This window comes from Melanerpes formicivorus, unplaced genomic scaffold (assembly GCF_026170545.1).
Source record: "Melanerpes formicivorus ecotype bairdi unplaced genomic scaffold, bMelFor1.0.p_v2 SCAF_7, whole genome shotgun sequence".
Taxonomy (NCBI): Eukaryota; Metazoa; Chordata; class Aves; order Piciformes; family Picidae; genus Melanerpes; species Melanerpes formicivorus.
Window position 1 is genome coordinate 18,662,735 of NW_027142359.1, and position 21,559 is coordinate 18,684,293.

Consider the following 21,559-nt stretch of genomic DNA (forward strand, 5'->3'; position numbering starts at 1 on the left):
ATTGTGCCCCTGTACTCAGCACTGGTTAGGCCACACCTTGAGTACTGTGACCAGTTCTGGGCCCCTCAGTTTAGGAAAGATGTTGAGTTGCTGGAACATGTCCAGAGAAGGGCAACAAAGCTGGTGAGGGGTTTGGATTACAAGGCCTATGAGGAGAGGCTGAAGGAGCTGGGGTTGCTTAGCCTGGAGAAGAGGAGGCTCAGGGGAGACCGTATTGCTGTCTATAATAACCTGAAGGAGGTCATAGCCAGGTGGGGGTTGGTCTCTTCTCCCAGGCAACCAGCACCAGAACAAGAGGACACAGTCTCAAGCTGCACAAGGGGAGGTTTAGGCTGAAGGTTAGGAAAAAGCTCTTCACAGAAAAAGTGATTGGCCATTGGAATGGGCTGCCCAGGGAGGTGGTGGAGTCACCATCACTGGAGGTGTTTAGGAAAAGACTGGATGGGGTGCTTGGTGCCATAGTTTAGTTGATTAGATGATGCTGGGTGATGGGTTGGACTCGATCTCAAAGGTCTTTTCCAACCTGGTTAATTCTAGTCTATTCTGAATATGCCCATTCCAAGTTAGCTTTATTGTTAACTCAAATGGAAAATCTAATAAGAAGATTTCTTGTTGATGTTTGGTTCAGGCTTAGCTGGGTCTGATGCCTCCCCTGACAGTCCTTGCTCATCCTCATCTCTTTCTAGAGCACTCTACATGTTTGGTGATTGTAGCTCCGTGGGCAGAGATATTTCAGGCAGAGATGTTGCCAGAAATAACAATGCTCCAGACTGCTCTTGGGACTGATTTTCCACTGATCTCTTTTGTTGCCTAATTGTATAAAGCCTGCTCACCTCCTGTCACCCCTCCTGTTCCTCAGGCAACTCCTTAGCCATAGCCTACTTTCCACAAGGTAGCCAGCTCATCCTCACACCTGAAGAGAAGCATTAGACAACTAAACAATTGTGGTATAGCTCTTTACAGGAAATATAAGAGAATTAATTCCTGCCATATGGTCACTCAATGTCATATTTGCCTATGCTAGATCTCAAAAGCTTGATGTCCTACACTATGTATCATACATGAGGTCAGTGTATCAGCTAAAAAGTTGGAAATCTTCCAAATAACCATGAGAACAACAGCCTTGGAGGGATACCTAAGTTTCCAGTTTTCCCAGCAAAACCATTCTATCAATATTGATACTTTCCACATAGACCTGAAGATAATAATTGAGTATTTGGGGATGGAAATCTGCTTGGATTTTATTGTACTTTGGGGATTTTTATATTTAGTGTATATACTCTTCTATGTAACAGAATGTTTGATCATTGCGTATTTCCTGGCTCTACAAACTAGAGATGTGACAGAAAATTGAAAAGATACTAATTTACTCCAAAATCTATATTCACATAAGATGATTTCATACTAAATTAGTTTAAAAACAAAGGGGAAAAGACATGCCCTTTTCACACAAAGAACTGATGGAGTTCTTTATACTTGGGTCATGGCAACAATTAGAGCTAAGTATTTGGCTGGCAGCCTTTAGTTTAATTCTGCTAAAGTGAATTTGCCCATGCTTTCATCAGAGAAGAATTTAGAGCAGACTGAAACCCAAAGAGAATCAAATATACCACTTGCACATCTGCCTATCATTACCAGTAACCCACAGAGCAAATAATATCCAGCTATCTTATAAAAAACCCACACCCCCAAACACCACCAACACACAAAACCAACCAAAAAAACCAGCTGACCACAAACAAAAAAACAACATCTGATTTTTTTTTTCCTAAGCCAAAGGTGTGTGTGTGGGGGGTAACCCAACAAACTAGCTGTAATACAGTTGTAAATTCTAAAGATTTTTTTGACAGTGTCATGGATAATACTTTATAAAATTTGAAAATTGTATTTCAGATTTAACTCACACAGTGAACATCAACTATTTGTGAATCTGAAACTCCTTTGTTCCCATCTACTCTGCTTACAAAGCTTCAAAGAGATTTACCACTCCTTTTCATCTAAGTATCACCCCTGTCATTACACTGACCACAGACTCACTTCTGCTTCATACCACTCATGACATCCATATGTAGACTATGGATGAACTCCAGGGTCTCTGTTTGCTCCTGTGAAGTGGATTGAAGATTCAATCCACTTCTTTGCATCTCTGATCTAAGCTATATATCATGTAAAAAGGAAAAAACCCCAAACAACAAAAAAACCCCAAAACACATTGGAAGCCTTCTCTGATCGCTTACTACAAAAGTAATTTCAGATTTCTACCTGTATAAAAGAGATCACAAGTAGTAAATCTGGAGTTTCTACAACGCCTGTAAAATGGGATGAGCTTTGCTTCCTACTTGGCAGATAGCATGCAGGGATGTAAGAGGCCTAAGACAGTAATGATGTTCCATTAGCCACATCTTTTGGTTCAGGAGCTGGAGTAGCCACAGTAACTCCTTTGTAGTATGGGTGCTGCATCATCTTCCCTATCCACTGTGTCAGTTGTGACCTACTGAGCATCTTCTTTGCACAGCTGTGCCCGTGCAGGGTCAGGTGCTTGGTCACAATCCCTTCATGCTTGCAAAGTGGGAGTAAAAGAGTGAGAGAGGAAGAATAGCAGAAGAGTTGGAAGGGTGTGGGTGCTGACTGCAGACTTGGTCCATTACATAGAAATATTATGGAGCCAAAATTCTGCAGAACACCAAGTCAGACATCACCCTCTCTTCACCTACAAGAAAACATGAATGGTTTGCCAGACCATGCTGCAAGGCCAAGACAGTGTTAGAATTTGGGCATTGCTGGCACCCCGTCCTTTAGCTCATGCTGCGCACGGATCTTAGCCACAAAAAAAAAAAAAAAAAAATCAAAATCATAAATCATCATATGGTCACACTGAGTGACTATTGAAGCAGACAAAGCAAAGTTACAAGTAAACCTTGAAAACATAATCCACATTTGATGATTCTAAAAATCCACAGAGGGATAATCTTACTGAAAAATTCCATTATGGTAAAATCAACACACATTTGAAATGGATCTAGTAAAAACTTGTTAGGGGAAGTATGAGAAGAGTGTATATAATAATTCTGGGCTAGATTCCCAGCCTGTGTAATATTTGTATTTAAAAGACTGACAAAAGGACATAATTTTAAAATAGTATTGTTTCTGTAATTAGATCAGAGTCAGTATTCACTGACTCTGAGTCACTCTGCTGAGTCAGCCACATTCATAACTGAGTAAAAAGCAAAATTTAACCAAGAATAACAGCTTTTAATCCTTTTAGAAGATGCCTCACAAGCTCATTCCAGAAATGGCACTGACTACACACAACCTTAGGGACACAATTATTTGACCAGTGATGATATGAACAGTTGATAGGACAACTCTGACCCCACAACAACTTTCATCTGCTGAGAAAAATATTCCACACAGCACTAGGGGCACACACTGGGAAATCTAAAAAGAGCATAAATCCCATAATACTGAAGTCCCTCATCCAAGAAACAAGAGTCTGCAGCCATTTCTCTTCTAATTCATATTCAGAGGAAGTCCCAATCAATATCAATACAGATTAAAAGCTTCCCCCCCCCACCTTTTTCCCATGAAAGAAAGGTAATGGCAACACTTAAAGCCTGGATTTATTAACCAGGGGCATCTTCAATGGACAAGTTGGCAAAAATTGCCTAGCTTTCTCTCCTAAAAGCTAGCATTATGCCAACATTACAAAAAATAAGGCACTCCAGGCCATATTATACTCTTACTAACATTGACAGAGCCTTGAAGTAACTCTGCTGGCTTGGTTTTGTTAGTTCAGATAGAGAATGATTCAAATGAAAGCAGAAGTTAACCTAGTAGTTTTGCTTACAAAACATTCCTGTTATCTGCACTGAACTAGATGTCTGCACTACACCACTGCTTAAACACAGCACACAACTCCCAGAGCACAGGGCTGAGGAGAGAAAGCAAATACTGCATTCAAACAGTGCAGGAAAAGGTAAGGATTTTAAAATATTATTTCAGCTTCATTATCTTTTAATTGCATACTTAAACTCTTGCTGTAAAGCTGCATACTTGATTATGAGTAAAAATAATGTATTAATAATCTCAAAGTACTATGCCTTAGTGTGTATGCTAGGGAAACATGCCCTACTCCTCTTGATTATTTTGGAAGTCTTGAGACCAAGTCTATATACTTGCTATTGTTTTTCTAGTATTTCTTTCCTAAGTAAACTCTGGAAGAGGGCATAATGTGTATCAGTGTCTCAAGGTTACCTGAACATTACAACCACTTAATTCTTATAAAATGAAGAACCAAGTAACTGAGCTGAGGAAAACTGAATAAACAGGCAACAGGAGAATTCCATCACCCAATAGGATTTAGTAAACATACACAAAGGAGAAAGGAAGCTTGCTGAAGAGCAACTAAACCATCTGAGTAGATTCTATTAGATGTCTTCTGCCATTCAGGTTTGATATATGGAAAGTGACAAACAAATAAGGTACAGAATAATGAAGCATTTCCAGAGGAACTTTTTTTACCAAAATTTTAAAGTTACCTTACAGATGACTAGCTTGCAAAACAACATGGGGAATAAACAGCATCTACTGTCTATACTTTACAGAAGAAAAAGTGGAGCAGATCACCTACAATTGATTACACAGCACAGTAGGTGCTGTGAGTACACAAATCACAGCAAGTAAGAATGAAGTAAGAAACCAGAAGTTCAAGATTAAATCACTACATAAATGCTTTTTCTTCTGAACTGCATAGAAGATGAGCTATAGTGTCATCTGAAAAGCTTTAAAGGAACTACTTGATTGTGTAAATATCTGTTGGTTTGACTTTAATTAAAAAAAAAGGCAAAAGCCCAGACAGTTACACCTAGATTTCAAAATGTAAGACAACAAAACTTTGCACTGTCAAACTAATCTTTAATAAATTAAGTGTGTAGTCCTTAAGAGTGCTTTGACACTTAAGGTAATCTGAGGTGCATTCCCCACGAATCTGAAGATTAACTTGAGGAAAAAAAATAGGCATAGCTTATTGCTTTGTTTGCTCTGAAAATTACAAGTAACATAATAAGACTAGATACAATTTTGTAACACCAAAGGGACAATCTTAAGAATAAATATTACCTTAAAATGAAGTGAACTAAACCATGTGTCTAGGATTTCACACCCAGACAAAAACCAACAAGTGGAACTAGGTGATACAGAAATAGACTGCAACACAGACAGAAATCCCAACACAGGGAGGCCAAAGATCAAGGGTAACTGTAGTTAAGAAAAATCATCCAAAATGCATCACAGGTGAGTACTTTGCACAGAATACAACTTCAGCAAAGTAGACAAAAGAGGAAACTTGGAATTACTATCAAACTTGAAATGTTAATAAAAAGCAAAAGAAGAATGTCTTTTCAGAATAATAAAGAGGGGTAGTTCTCCAGTGCCCTGATAATTGCATTGAAATTACAGACCCCACTGAGGAGAAGGCACATGCAACACCATCTGCAACATGAAGCATTTATCTTCATGTTAGGGAAATTATATTATTAAAAATACTCAAAGTTCAAATTACTGAAATAAACCCTCCATGAACGAGTTATTTTCAGTAGCCTCTGGCCCTGTGCATCTCAGCATTTTTCCTGCCAGTTCAAAGAGCGCTTTCTCTTGCCATGCTACACAGATGAATCACACCATCAGGGCTGCAATAACCCCCACTTCAAGGGAGAGAAAGAAAAGATTGTCTAAGGGTCTTATTTAGGTACTCTATACATGGCAACCATTTTGTCTGCAGCTTTCTATGTGCTCTTGCTCTCAGGAAGTGTATTTACTATAAATGTTCTGAGAGAAAGATGATGATTCTCCCACCTGTTAGAGCTCTGCATATTTGAACAACTGTCTTTTTAAATAAATTCACTGAAGCTCAAATCTTACCAAAATTAATTGGATATACTGCACACAGCATGTTTTTATTTTACCTCTTAATGAAATAATTAAATTATGAAATCCAAGTTGTAAAAAGTCTCTTGAAGAACCCTTCCATTTATTTAGTTATCATCAGAAGAGTTCTAAAGGATGGTACTATTTTTGGTCTGCCATTGATGCACTTTGTTTTCTCCTCCTATTTAAAATTAGCAAAATGGCACCTAGCTGAGTTCAGTGAAAAATTTCTAAGTGCCAGTAACTAAACTCAACACAACCGTATTCCTGGAAACTTCTACTCCCTGAAACAGAGCATGAAGTACAAGAGGCAATAAGATGAAAGACAGCTTGCAAAAGAAGTGGACTTCAGCCGGTTCCAGAAGAGGGGAAAGTCCAAAGGACCGATCCAGGTCCAGGCACCAGCAAAGGTTAATCTCAACCTTTGCCCGACAAACTGTTCATCAGTTCATGAACTGAAGAGCTGCGCTGTTTCTCATGCAGCAGCTCCATCTGCTGTTGGAAACAAAAGGTGGACTTCGCATGGGCCTACGTTTACAGACTAGAAAAGGAAACTGATTTGAAAATTTTTAAATACCTCTGAAAAATTTCCAAGTGCTTCCCCAGTCAGTCCTCCTAAATGAACAGAACCAACAGCCAGCCTTTACATACCTTCATAAAGCAAGTAATCAAAACAAAAATATGAGAAGAAGTAACAAACATATGAGTCATTTATATGCCCTTGGAGCTTATCTTCTGACAGCAAACTTTGGTTCTTCACTATCTGCAGTCATTAGATGCTGGTTCAAAGGTACCATGTTACCAAATCACATTGCTCAAGTACTGATATTTGCTTCACCCCAAAATAATGTGCCCAGGTACTCACAAACTACAAGAAGATTGTGGTGACTCCTAGTTACAAGTGGTTTGAGTTGCACAAGCAGAAATTTAATCTTATTCTGAAGATCAACTCAGCTCTTAAAAGGAACAAACTGCTGGTTTTGTGCAGTGCCTGCAGGGCCTTCAGGACTCAAAAACTTTCCATACTCTGCATTCCTTTACCAGGAGCACTATGAAGTGTTTTGCTATAACATAACAGTTGTGGCAAGACTGTACAGACCCAGAGCTTTCTAAGTCAAATCAGACCTGCTCTGAACTGTGTACAACTTGGTGTATCACGATTGTGTTTATAACTGCTCTGGCTCTGTAAGACTTTGTTAGCTTGAAATTGTACCTCCAATGTGGTTGTTGCTGTAACTACTGAACCCTTCCAGAAACCTTCTAGTTTCTGGGCAGCACTGCAGGAGCTATTTAATAATCACCCAGCGCACAAGCTTTGGCTTACTGCTGGCCACAGCCATACAAGCTGACTTCACAGGAATCACAGGGTGTGCTAGTACCAGTGTTCCTTCATTACCTGAGTTACCTTGGTTGTTCATTACACCCAGTACCTCAGCCCTTGATACAATAGCTAGTGGATTGTATATTCTAATCAGCTTATTTTACCTTGATTTGATTAGTTTCCTGGTTCCCCAGATTCTAAGGATCATTTATTTTCCACGTTTTTCTCCATTCTATGAATATAGATATTTTAAAATGATTATGAAGTGCAACAGGAGATTCTCACAGCACCATTTTATTGCATAACTTAGGCCACGTCACTATGAGGAGCCCTGTCCCTGAGGCCTGGGAGTCATCCTGGTGACAGGTGGCAGAAAGCCACGGATTTCTCCTGGGCTCAGAATTCAGTTTTGGGGAGGGTTAATGAAAGAATAGCCTTATACTCCTATTTTTTGGGGGTTGTAATTTATAATATATACATATATATAATCATAATATATATTATACTAACATATATTTTATACATATATTTGGAAGCTTCTAATGAGTTTATAAAAACAACAAAGACTTGTTTCAGATCCTGATTAGAGCTTTTAAGGGAAAACCTTGTTTTACTGAATCCATTCAGGGTTTTACCGTGATCTTAGAACAGATACAGTTCATTGTTCCTTTTAATGGATTTAGTAATAGACATTCACAGTATTCAAGTATACTGTAATGTTTCCACCCACATTGAAAATACTGTCACATAGTAGAATATTATTTCTCTGATTTATTTTCTTCTTCCTTCTTTCCATTTACAAGGTGGGGGTGGAGTGGGGTGGGGTTGGGGGGGTGCTATGCCTCCAAAATATTCTAAGGCACTGATTTCCCGGTGTGGTTCCCATATCCCATTTCTCTGCCACCTCAATAAATGGCTGCAGTGTCTGATAGAGATTGCATGGACTAGCCACCTATGTCTTGTCTTCCAGATTCTAACACAATAGTGTTGTGTTTTATTTTGTCTGGTGTGACACCAGAAAGCCAGAAAAACGCTGCAATATATGGGACGCCCAGTAAACATAGCTACAGTTTTCTATGTTCCTTCAATGCAGATGCTATTGTTTAAAACCAAAACTCCCAGACCTGGACTGCCCCTAAAAACATACAATGCTGGAAAACATTAATGTTAAAATAACTTGGTGTAGCAGCCTTGTGTAGTTCCCATACCCTTGGTGCTGTAAATAAAAAGATGGCACTTTGTCTGAAATGTTCATGTTTACTGCAGGAGTGGAGCGTTGTAAAGAACACATAAATAACTGCAAAATGAGAAGCGTTGTATTCGTTAAAGTAAAACCATCTAATTCATTAACTTTAAAAACATTAATCTTTCAGCAGAAGTAACTATATAGCCTTACAGTGAGCACTTAATACCTGGGACCCAGCCGCGGGCAGCACTTAAGTTTGATGTAGAGGCTACCTCGAGACTGGTTTATAAAGCAGTTTATAAGCCTAGGCCTATTCATACCGGTTAACAATGGAAAAACCACACAAGCGGCAGAGTTCCGGCCCAAGGGTGACACCCGCATCACCCAGAAACCGCCCAGGGCCCTCTCACAGAACCGCTGCACGCGCAGGCTCTCTAGGCCGTGCGCAAACACTCCAACAGGTGGCTCCGTGGCGCAATGGATAGCGCATTGGACTTCTAGAGGGTTTGAAGGGATTCAAAGGTTCCGGGTTCGAGTCCCGGCGGAGTCGTGTCTCCCCTTTTCTTTTTTTCTTTTGCCTTTTTCTGTCTTTTACTTCCCACCCCTTCCCCTATCTTCGGCTAAAACCTTTGTACACCACTCTCCCGTCCGTTACCTCACTGCCGGAGCAATCTGGTCGACCGACGTCTGGCGCTTCCCGGCGGACGGCTCTGGTGAGAAAGGCGCTCTGGGTCCGCCTTCCGGCAAGCCCGACGAAGAGCAGTGAAGGCTGGGAACAGGCGGAGACAGCACCGAGCCCGTCAAGCGACCGTCTCCCCGCTCGACGTAAGATCCTTTCACTACCAGCAGGAAAGCTGGAGCGGCGGACGGACACGGTCACGCGTGGCCGTCTGCCTTCAGACCAGCAGGAGAAGGGTTCTGCTCCACGTCCCGCCGGTGGCCCTCTGGCACGGCTACTGTCCACGCGCGGCAAGAGGGCGACCAGGCGCGCCGGCAGCGCTCGCGCGCAGCCCGCCCTCGCCAGCCGGCTCTGCCCCTGGGCGGAAGGCAGTTCGCCCTTGCCGGCCAGGCAGTTAAATAAAAACACGTACGAAAAAAAGCCAGGGCGCAACTTCCTTCACAGCGGCAACTGGCACAGCTGTCAGTACCTACGACCCTGCCTACCCATGCTCTTATGTTTCTAGAACAGTCTTAGGAAAGTATTTTCACTTGAATAAGGCGGTGTCTGCTGGAGACACTTCGGCGGTGGTCTCTGCCACGATGCTGGTTATTTTCAAGCAACAAAACACAAAATACAGTAGACAAAACTGAAGCATCTAACACTTGAATTAATACGTATCGTTTGTTCCTAACTTACACATATATATAGAGAGAGGATGAAGAAGCCATTTTAAATAACAGCAATTAAATAAAAAACCTGGGTGGTGAAACAACAGCAGCACTAGAAAAACCTCCTTGATTTTGCTGACAACTTAATAAATTACAATTTAATCGGATTCATGTGACTGCGGCCTCAAACTTTTATGTTTAAAGCAATAAAAGAAAAATCCACTTAATTGAAACACACAAGCAGAGTCATTAACCATCACTTTGCAGCACACCAACCCACTCAAGAATGCCATCTAGCTATAAAATATATTTTACCCTTTACAGAAACAACAAACTTTCCTCAGGATTTGCAGATAATTACCAAAACCTCTACATTAACCCCATACAAAGAAACTACATCATGCCAGAAGACAGAGTTCTTCCTTGTTCAGTCACTTCTAGCAATGCATTGCAGTCCATATACTGTTCCTACTTTTTGTATTTAAGGATAGCTTCATAAAATGTGCTTAGTTCCTAATGGAAAAAAAAGACAACCTTGAAGGCAGAGGCTTTTATATATGCATTTACATGCTGCAAGCAATATTTGCATAATCAATATTCTAAAAATGCAGAATTAAGGGCTTGTGGTGGTGAGAGAAAGTTCAGTTCTCCCCCCCACACAAAGTAACTATGGCTAACTCAGTTGGAGAAGCAGAAATTGGTAAGAGCTATATTTACAAGCAGGATGAAATGCAGATGATTATATACACAATATACAATATTTACAATATATACAGAAATATACAGCAAAGAACATGATACAGAACACTTTCCCTCCTCCAGCCAGAGGAGGATCCCCCCCCCGGACCTCCTTTCTCCCCCTACCTCCTGTTTTTCCCAAAAAGGGTTAGAGAGAGAGAAAAAGGTAATTATCAAGGAGGAAATTCTGTTAGCTCAAAGCATATGCAAGAAATAGTTTCTTATCTGTTAGTTCAGTTAATTCAAGGTCAACTCTGTCCTGCACAGCTGTTGCTCAGAGAAACTGAAACAGGCTGAAAAAGACAGACTGAGGCTGAGATTCAAACTGAACTAAAACTTAAAGTTGCATTCTACCAATCTACCAACGAAATTCGTTTAGAATATCTTTGTTTTCAATTTTTATACCAAAACATTCAGCCAGAGTGTTCCAGTAACTGTCCCTTTCTTAAAGGCACAGCCTAAAACGGTCACAGGGCTACAGTCCAAAACAAAATGAAAACCATAGGTTCAAGGAGCAGGGACTTTCCTAGAGGTAAGCAGAGGGACAACTCTCCCTTGATACTGGACATGCAACAGATTCTAGTATAAACCCAAACAAAAAAGTATCAGGACACAATTCCACAAAATATTTGCATGAATAGGATTTTGAGAAGAATGTTGCACAAACAACATAGTATTTCAGTATGCATTAAGAGAATCATAAGGAAAGAAAAATACCAAATTATAACAACATAAATTGGTCAGGTGCCGCTTGTTAAAAATTTATGGATTAATTAAAGAAAGCAACATGAAGGCAAATAGGCAGTCTAATAATAATAGCTCTTATATCTGGTATGATTTGATTAATATTTTTTTGAGGAGTCAGGCAATAGTGCTCTGGGAGATGTACAGTCTCCATCCTTGCAGGTTTTCAAGACCTGGTTGTACGAAGCCCTGAGCAACCTGGTCTAGCCCTTCTTTGAGCAGGAGGCTGGGCAGATGCCCTCATAGTCCCTTTCCAGCTCCTATTATGGCAGGATTCCAAGTCTCAGCAAGACTTACCTAGGTAGGCCACTATGATAGAGGACCTTTAAAAATTAGAGATCAAAAATATTTTTATCACATGGGAAATAGCAATAAGAAGCCATCTTAAATTCTAAGGAGGCTAACTTGATTGCAGAGAAGATTAAAGACCCCTGAAGAAGAAAAAAGGAAGTGTGTACAACGAGAGCATGACAGAGGAATGAGAAGTACCTTACTTTTTGTTCCTAAACTAACCATGCCTGCTAGTGGCATAAACCAAATCCCTCACTAGCTATGTTGTACATAAAGTAACTTCTGTAACTAGCTATGCAATAGCCTAAGCAATAGATACCAACTGGGTTGCTCTGTAACACCGAAGCTCACATTTCTCTTACAGGGCCTTTTAGAGTTGTACATTGTTTTTCCCAGAGTTCCACTTGAACATTCTGGGATGCAACTACCATGGTGCCTTGTTTTCACTCCTCAGTGTTAATTTTTTTGTGTTTCCCTATCTCATCCAGAGAATAAGACACCATAATAGTTGTTTTTATTGGCTTTTTTATAATTTAGTAATAATCAATATATTAGCATACACACATTTGCATAAAAATAACATTTGCATGTCAGCTGAGACTTGGGGATGGGTGTTTTTAGTTTGCATGTAATAGTTCTCAATGAATTCACTTTACTTAGCACACCATTTATCTCCAGGCTATCAAGACTTTTAAAATAATCTGGATTCTCATCTGTCTCTGGTAGCAAAACATTATGGTCAACTTAAGACTATAAGAGAACCCAAAGGATGAGAGGAAAATTTCTCTCAAGTTTCAGTTGGTGATCAGTATATACCATAATGCTCATTCATTTTAGCTATTACCAGCAGAAATAGCTAATCCATAGAAAACCCAAGTACTTCTCACTCTCAGCAGAAGAAAAATGTCATGGTTAAAAACTAGTCAAGAGTTCAAGGTCCACAACCTTTAAAATTAAGTGTTCATGCAGAAAACACCACCACAGGTCCCCTGATAACCACATCTAAATCTTCTTACCCAGTCCACCTAAGACAATGTATTGATAATACTCTATTATCTGTTTTTCCTGTTACCAATGTAACAGTGGTAAAATAACAAGGTCATTAAAACCCAACCCACAAAGGTTCTGACAATCACAAAAGGGAACAGGGGAACTAAACTAATGCCATCTTTGGTGATGTTATCACAGCCAAGGCCTTCCAAGCTTTATTTCCCTCAAGAACACTCCAAGTCAGCTACACAATCTGCACACTACAGCCTACACAACAGACCCCACTGCCAAATTACTTTCAGAAGGATTTGACAATTATAAAAAGGAAAAAAAAATATTAAAAGCACTACCTACCTGAATGAATGTTAAAACTTTATAGATAAAAATACATTTTTATATTATTAAACAATATGTATTTTATAATTTATTTTTTTATATTTAATTATAAATTGTATGTGTTATTTATGAGCTAAATATTATTTATACACACGTAAAGGTATGTGTATATGCTGAAATCCAGGACATTCTCATTCCTGTTATGGTCACTGTTGAAATAAACTCTTCACAACCAAAGTATTTCTCAATACCTTCTATTACAGAGCTGGCCAGCAGCACCTCTGACTAGACGTGGGAAAAATTGTTCCAGCAAATAATGGGTGCCAAGGTGAATTAAACAGATAACTTTAAACTTAATTTACTAATTCACTGGTGTAAAAACTGAAGCCTGAAAGACCATAATCCATGAAGGTGGATTTTGTGCTTAGATGTAACAATATGCTTTCATATAATTATATTTTTCCATAACCATGAATTGAAGAAAATAGTTTTTAAATAAAAATTAATTTTAGATATCTGATAATTTGAGTAAGCTCCCCACCAAAATCTCAGTGCAATGAATTCCCTAAACCTCAATTTCTTAAAGAAAAAAAACACCACAACCAAAGTATTCTGTAAAAGGATTTATAACAAGTAAGTTGTTCCAGCTTGTTGTTTTTCTTCAAGTCTTAATTGCGAAATTTCTTCATCTTCCGATTTCTCTTCCCTGCTGCAAAAGCTGCTTTTTCACTCATGATCTCCTGATACTTCTTTTTATTATATCTGAACAAAATAGATAATTTACTTTTAAGCATGGCAAACCAAAATTCAGATAAAGATAACATGGAAAGTACACTACATATATAATTTGTCCAACTGAGTTCTCTCATGTTTTCCCAGTCAGATTTCCTAAAAGTTTTATATACTTACACATTGGTAAAGAGAAACCAATGCTTGGATTAATGATAAATTAAGGTAAATTTGTTTAGGAAGTACATTTGATTAAAGAATCATTACTTTTGACATAACCAGGGGTGATTCATTGCATATGCAAACACATTTTGGTTTGCTGAAGTATTACTATTGCTCAAATTTCAACAATACACTGGACAAATTGAACATCTTTTCTAAGATGAAAGTCAGAGAGCTGGGCCTGTTTAGTTCAGAAAAGAGAAGGCTGAGTGGGGCAGCTTATTAATGTCTACAAATATCTGAGGGGTGGGTGTCAGAACGAAGGTGATGGTCTCTTGTTGGTGGCGCCCTGTGATAAGACATGGAACAACAGCTACAAGCTGGAACACAGAGGAGAAACTTCACTGGAACAGGGTACTCAGAGGTTGTGGAGTCTCCTTCTCTGGAGGCTTTCAAAACCTACCTGGATGCATTCCTGTGTGGCCCAAGTGATCCTGCTTTGGCAGGGGCATTGGACTAAATGATCTCTGAAGGTCCCTTCCAATCCCTAACATTCTGTCATTCTGTGACATTAGGAGTGGCTACAATAGCAGTAACTTGTGTTGGATAAAACCCTTCTCTGAAGATAAAAATAACAACTATACTATCTTAGTCTAGTTATCCTCTGTTCTTAGATCTTCTCTATGACAGCACTGCTAAAGTGCTAAAACACACTAAAAAGATACGAAATTTAAAAAAAAAGGCAGCTGAATAAACCCAACAAAAAAGGATGTTCAAAATAGTCCTCTCATACATAGGACATTAGAATTACAGAATTGTTTTTAAATACCTTCTAAACTCGGAATCTGCGAGCAGCTCATCAACAATTGTTCTCTTCCTTTGTTTCTTTGGGATTCGACTGTGGTAGAAGTCTATGGGAGAATCAACCACAGTTCCAACCTGGAAAACAGAAATGAAAATATTCTTATGCACAGCAAGATGGTGGTTGTTTAGGCATAGTAATTTTTGGTGTTTTTTTTTTTTTTCCTCTTTCCTTTTCTTTTTAATCCTCAGTGAAAAGTGTGAAGACATCTACAGAGAAGATCAGAATGGCGCCTTAAGAAAGTGCCAAAGAACAAAAGAATTAAAGTAATGCTTTGTATACATAATGGAGGACCTGAGCTCTAAGACTGTACAGTTTCCAATGCTGGACTGTCACATCAGTGCTTGTATTCATAAAAGAAATCCAGTTCTTCACTTTTAAACGTATTCCCAAAGAGGCAAACAAACCCCTTATGACCACAGTAACTCTTTCCTGTCTCTACATGGCTACACAGCAGTTAATCCAGCTCTCCTACAAGGGCTTTATTCTGGAATGCATCATGTTTTTGCCAACTAGCATGTTAGCCAGTTACGTTTCAGGTTAGAAGCAGAGATACATCAAGTACATAGCTATGTAATGAAAACAGACTTGTGCAAATCTTGTCATGTGGAACAACACTCTTGTCTATGTTTTTTCTATGCCCAGAAACTTCTAAACATACAAGACCCCATCCTTTTGAGCAAAACAGTAATATTTTGAGAAATGAAAACAATTTCCTCAAGCATGCTAACTATTCAAACAGGTGTGAGCAGATAGAAACCTATTTTTTTAGTTTCTGCAGTAATTACTTTATTTATGCAAACCACTTCAAAGCTGAGAGCAACAGCAGCAGCAGTTCCGGAGGAACACAAAGCTAGCTGTCTCCATTCAAACTGTATTAAGATATCAAGAAACTAAACATTCATTACTTTCTACACATTTGTTAAAAAAATGCTAATACTTTAAAAACAGTGATAATCTAATCCAATGAGGGTTCAAAATATGAATTTAGTCAGATATTTGCTCACTATGAAGAGATCAGCTCAACCTGAAAAAGCCTAGCATATACACATATTCGAGAGCATGCAGTTGTGAGCTGCAGTCAAGCAATTGAAATACTTTTATAATTAGGCTATGAAATGGGATCATCGTAGAGGCAACCTACAAAATGGGCAGTGAATAAGGACAGCTGTTCAAAACTTTAGCAGTACAATGCCACCTTCCTTACCTGAAAGTACTTGGGTAGACCATCTCGGTCATTCTTCTTGTAAAAATGCTTAGGGTCCAACGAAGCTCTCATCTTCAGAACTTTAAGATCGTTTTTCAGTTCATTTGTGATTTCTGGGGCTTTCATGCCAAACCAACCATCACCTGCTGTCTTCTCTCGCTCTGCCTAGGATGCAATACCAAGAACAATAAATTTGCAGTCTGCAACTAGGATGGGATAGAGCTGGGAACTCTCATCCAAAAGATTAATAAAGCATTTAGAACACAACGGTACCTTTAAAAAGTATACTTTATGATGGTTGTAATAAGTAGCTCATCAGCACCGTATTAATGACAGATTTGTACCCATCTGAGGCACATTATCTACCAGTTCACTGTCCTGGTGACCAAAGGATGGCTTTTCACAGGATGGCTCAGGCAGGCACTAACTGCAGTCCATCCATCCACCTCCAGTGAGGCCTGTATAGGCACAGTTCCAGCATGGGGCTTTCTACCAAGGTTTGTTTTGTAATTTGAGGCATTATCAGCTCTTTACTTACCCTTCGCTGTTTCTTTAGCTGGTGAAGGGATTCCCTGTAGGGTGGGACGCATTCCTTTTTTTCAAAATCTGGAGTTATTATACTCTTCTGCAAGAGCTGTAAGAGTTTTTCTTAACATTAGATAGTCATCTCACTGTTTAACCTTATCTACAGAACCCACTAGATCAATCATGCAGAAACTAAGCAAGCATTACAGTGTCATGCTTAAGCTTCTATGGTCCACAACAAAAGCAGTAGGGATCTTCAAAACAGAACCCTGGACAACAATACAAAGCAGCTGGCTAGCCCAGAAGTGGTGAAGTAACAAATGATGGATGAGGCAAAACTACAAGCATTATCAACTCTGCCTTATTTTACAAGCTAATGCTGATATTTGCACTGCTTTTTGGTTTCTGAAGCATCACATATATTTAAATTCTTAGCATTAAACCCTCAAGTTCTTACCATTAAAACCAAATGTAAACCCACACTTTGGCCCAAAAGAATGGAAATTCTCAGCAGACCATAAAACAGGACACTTATTTAGAAAAAAGATCATCCTTATTAAACTGACCTCTTTGTGTTACTGTAGGTAATTGCATAATTGTAAACACATTACCTGGTCCTTCTTTTTCTCCTTCAGTTGTTTAATTACACTTGATCTAAGCTTCTGTTTTTTTGCATCAAAACTAATATATAAACCTCCAAGCTTCTTGATATTCAACCCAGGGTCTATCTTGCTGGAAAGATGTAAACTACAAGAGAAATACTTAATGATTAGACTATTGTAGCAAGCATGCAGCTAAACTTTCTACTGTCCTCTGAAAAAAATAAACATGAAAAAAGAAAACCACACCATTATATGAAGATTTATTAAAAGAACAATGCCTGGGGAATCATTTCAACAAAATTTTCATCTAATGCTGTATTCTTATCTTAAATACCACTCTTATATGAAATTAATTCTGAATTTGCTTAACTTTGCCAGAAGAACTCATGACCAGCATCCTCCTTCTAAATATTGAGAAGCTTGGTAAGGGAAAAAAAAAACAACTTCAAAAGCACAAATATATAGGTGGTAAAAATATTGCCAGCTCTTAGTGAAAACCATGAAGAAGCTAGAACTGATCGTTTAAGTCCTTGTTTGTGTAACAGTACTGGAAAGATCATTATTAAACATTTCAAAGCTAGTATGCTACTTCCCCCCCCAGGCCCCAATACTTCTTTCAGCCAAAGGAATGTATCCTAATGACTCAAAAGGAAGTTTTTGATAAGAAGACTGCTTAAAAGCTGTTAAGTATCATGGAGAAATACAGTGACATCTAAGAGGTAAAACACACATTTGTTGTAGCTTATTTGCCTATTAATACAAGCCCTTTGCCACTGGTCATTAAACTGTGAATGATCTTCATAATGCATTCACATTAAGTAATTGGCTAAGTTTTTTTGTAACTCTTCTATCTGAAGGTTTTTAGAAGATTATGACTTAAGTTATCCAACCTAAATAGACTATTATACATCAAGTGTACAAAGGGATTTTAGCAAGAACCTAACTAGAAGAACTCAAGAGTTATTCTATGCTGGGTTGATTTAACTTGGAAGTGTCACCATCCCACAGCACAAAGAAGAAAACACAGAAGTGTATGAAACTGTTTAAGATTAAAAAGGATGATCCAGTTAGGAAATGTGTAAGGAATTTACTGCACTTTTGGTATTTCTTTAAAAAAAAAATTAAGAAAGAAATAAAATCAGTAATTAAGAAAACTGTGTCCTGCATAAGCAATGAAGTCAACACGACCAGTTTAACTCAGTTTCACATTACGGTTGAACATATACAAGCTCTCTAGATGCCTAAATATTTTAGAGTTATGTTCTGCTATAAACAAAAAAAAAAACAAACCCCAAACCTTCTCTTTATAGGCTGTATTTGTTTTACAGTCTGTGCAACCCCACTTTCCATGTCAATATGACTCACATGATGAAACTACTCATTTATTCCACATCATTTAGCACTTAATGTACATATGCTATGCATACTCTTGAATGAAATTCAGACTCTTTACTTAGTCCCAGAAAGATACTTACACATCAATCTTCTCTTCCAATAAAACATCATCTTCATCTTTCTCTTCTTCATCTATCAATTCCTCTCCAGCCTCTTCCAGATCTGAGGACTCTTCATCTTTTTCATGTTGTTGTTGCTTACTTTCAGCATCACTATCTTGGTCTACCTGGTCTAGATAATACTTATGGCTGGAACTCATGCCAGGCTCAGTATCAATTACAAAAAGCCCTTCGACATGCAGTGAACTGGTTTCTAAAGATTTTTTATGGGGAGAAGTCCCCTTAATTGCCTCTTTGTAACATAGATTCTCTTCAACTATACCTATGTCTGTGACATCACAATTTTCAGATTCATCACTCTTATCTTTGTTCAGAAACAATGCAAGAGAACTGTTTCCATGGCTTGATCTTTTACTGCTTTGAGAAAACGATTCCCCACACTCTCCTGCTTGTTCTTCACCACTGACTGCATTGGTCTTAAGTGTGCTGCATCTACTAACGCCATCAGCAATTTGTGCAACAACTAAGTCCTTTCGGGGACTGGTGACTGCGCTACTTTGCTCACCCTTTCTTAATTTATCAGCATGAGTGAAAGACTGCTGCGCGTCTGCCTCAACATCTGGTTCTTTGCATTCTGGAATTTTTTTACTTTTCTTTAGTGTTACTTGCTCTGGGGATTCTAAAGATTCTTTGGAACTCAGGCAATCTGCCAAAGGAATATCCACATGCTCAGATTTCTCCTCCCTCGCAAGTATTCTACAGTGCTCTCCTTGTATTTGGCTACCAGCTTCCTCCGAATCATCTACCGCAACAGAATCCGGGTTTTTCATTAAGTTTTTCCCAGGTGATTCAGTGTTACTTTGTCTCTTTTTTCTAAGACTGCTGGGTGTCAGATCATTCAAAACCTCTTTTTTGACTTCTTCACTCTGGCTTGCATCAGCAGATCTTGAAAAATGTTTGCTTTCAAGTGAACTGGATTCTTTATTATCTTCAGTGACAGAGGCACCTTCTGCATCAGGCACAAGTTCTGCAGCAGGTCTAGAATCAGGAATTATAACTAGCTCAGATTTAACAATGTCCTTAATTGAGTCTTCATCTTCTGATACAATTGTGTTTCCTTTTTCAGTCTGCTTACTATTTTTCCCTTGTGATTTTATTTGCATGCTCCTAGTAATTCGTTTGGTAATGACAGATGGTTCCGTATGAGTACTTAAGTTTGACTCTGCATCAGAAATATCTTCATGAACTGTACGTGGCTGCACTTTCTTTTTGCTTTGCCTGCTTCTTGTACTTCTGGTAACATTAGGCGTTTGGACACCAGAAACAGAAGAGGAACAAGACTCAGCTTCAGACACATCATCTTCATCCAGAATCTTGCTTAACTTATTTAGAAAAACTGTCTTGTCATGTTTTTTTTTGCCAGAATAATCTGGTTGATAAGGAACCACAATTTGTCGTCTTCTTGTTACTCTAACATACAAAGGCGTCTGAAGGCTAGACACAGCAGAGCAGTTTGATTCTGTTTCTGACACATCCCCATCAGCTTGTGATTCAGTAACTGACTGTTCTGCATGAAGACCTGTGCTGTCATTTCTAGCAACTTGCATCTCTAAGCTATCCTTGGTATTTGACCTTGTTTCTGCATGCTCCAATTCTTCAGACTGAGATTCCTGAACTACCTCTGGCTTACAAATTGATTTAGTTGTTCTTCTAGTCATCCTTACAGACACAGGAGTACTCATTTTGGCAGGTGTAATCTAGAAAAGGAGTTAAAACAAGAGTGCTATTGACAGATGAAATAAACCCCAAATGAAGGATGCTAAATAAACCATTAACAATCTTTTCAAACATCCACTCAAGCTGACAACATATTACATAACTATGTGGAAGAAGTGTTAACAAACAATCCCTTGCTTATCTGTCTACTGTCTCTTGGTCCAGGCAGGAGAGGAAACACACACATCCCTTCAGAAATATAAACACTCACACTCTCTCTCCATATCTATCTATAGGCTCCTCAATGGTTTCCATAACCAATGTCAGCACTTTAAGGGAGAGACTAGACTCACAGCAACCACAGCACCAGGTATAGTCTCTTTCTTTAAAGATACTTTTAAGTTACCTAAAACACAATTCATAATTTTTGAAAGAAAAAAACAAAAACCAAAAAGCCCTTGGCCACAGCAGGATCTTCCCAAAACACAGAACAATGTTAGCGCAGCATAAACCGCACCACCTAAGCGATCACTATTTACGAGTATTTGCCCGTGTAGTGGAAAATCTGCAGAGAAATGCTAGAACAACTGCAGTATAAAAAAAACTACAAAAAACTCGCGTCAAAACCCCAAGCCAAACCAACCAACCCACCCCCGACAAAAATCCCCAACCAAATCACCAAACCAAAACACCCCAAAACACTAAGCTTTAGGGTCCCAAGGTTAAAAGGTTTAACAACCTACAACGGCTGCAAGCTCTGAGAAGAGGAGGCAGTGGCAGGGCTGCTGTCCCAGCTCAGAGAGAAGCCTGGGAGGCTCCGCAGGGCCGGCTGCGGCAGGGCGCAGCTGCGGCACAGGCAAGGAGGCGCTGCAGGCGGGCACAGTGTTACCCACAACCCACGCTACTGTCCACAGTCGCGAACATCGAGCCCCGCGAAGCCGGCAGGCTCTGCCGCCCGCCCGCTGCAGACACCGGGCCCCGTGGCGTGGCCGTGTGAGGCTGTCTGCCGCGGCGCCGCTCCATGCAGCGGGTGCCCCCCGGCTGCCCGCGCTCCCCAGCTCCTGGCTCCTCTCACCTCCGAAGCGTCGGCTGGTTCGGTTCCGGAGGGGCTACCGCTACCTCTCTCGGCCCGCGTTGCCTCCTCCCGGCGCCGGGCCGCCGCGCGCCTCGTGGCCACCATCTTGACATCCGTGCCGTGCCCGCCCCTTCCGCCCGCCCTTCCGGCGACGCTCAGCGGAGCCCATGAGCTCACCTCGGAAGGGCGGGGGAGCCCTTGCCCCTTAACCCCGGGTTACGGACATGGGTAAAAGGGGGAGAGCGGCATTCCAGCCACTGATGGAAATGAGCAGTGTGGTGCAGCGTGTCGAAGAGCGCAGCGGCAAGGGCAGGCGCCACACCGTGCTGTGAGGAGCGTGCATGCGTCCATGGTGGGAGAGGGTGAG

General features: G+C 39.9%; 2 protein-coding genes and 1 non-coding gene across 3 annotated transcripts in view; 1 reads left to right on the forward strand and 2 right to left on the reverse strand.

Annotated features, from left to right (window-relative positions):
* BCAR3 (BCAR3 adaptor protein, NSP family member) overlaps positions 1-13,376 on the reverse strand; it is a 93,778-nt gene extending 80,402 nt beyond the window's left edge. The window contains exon 1 of the mRNA XM_068141284.1: positions 9,088-13,376. The gene's annotated coding sequence lies outside the window, so the exon portion shown is untranslated. The remainder of the gene's footprint in view (positions 1-9,087) is intronic.
* On the forward strand, positions 8,896-8,982 carry TRNAR-UCU (transfer RNA arginine (anticodon UCU)). The gene is given in 2 exon segments: positions 8,896-8,932; positions 8,947-8,982. It is a non-coding gene; the product is annotated as a tRNA-Arg (tRNA).
* Positions 13,377-13,470: 94 nt separating the features above from the next.
* DNTTIP2 (deoxynucleotidyltransferase terminal interacting protein 2) lies at positions 13,471-21,339 on the reverse strand. Its single transcript, XM_068141290.1, has 7 exons — positions 21,193-21,339; positions 18,423-20,158; positions 16,957-17,092; positions 16,359-16,454; positions 15,821-15,985; positions 14,581-14,690; positions 13,471-13,622 (listed from the first exon to the last, which is right to left on the reverse strand). The coding sequence occupies exons 1-7, from the start codon at positions 21,295-21,297 to the stop codon at positions 13,529-13,531; spliced, it is 2,442 nt and encodes an 813-aa protein (XP_067997391.1). The 5' UTR covers positions 21,298-21,339; the 3' UTR covers positions 13,471-13,528.
* Positions 21,340-21,559: the final 220 nt, after the last annotated feature.

Coding starts and splice junctions, on each gene's coding strand:
- DNTTIP2 (XM_068141290.1), bottom strand. CDS start 21,297: ATGGTGGCCACGAGGCGCGCGGCGGCCCGGCGCCGGGAGGAGGCAACG. Junction 20,159..21,192: donor AACCAGCCGACGCTTCGGAG/GTGAGAGGAGCC, acceptor CTCCTTTTCTAG/ATTACACCTGCCAAAATGAG. Junction 13,623..14,580: donor GCAGATTCCGAGTTTAGAAG/GTATTTAAAAAC, acceptor TATTTTGTTCAG/ATATAATAAAAAGAAGTATC.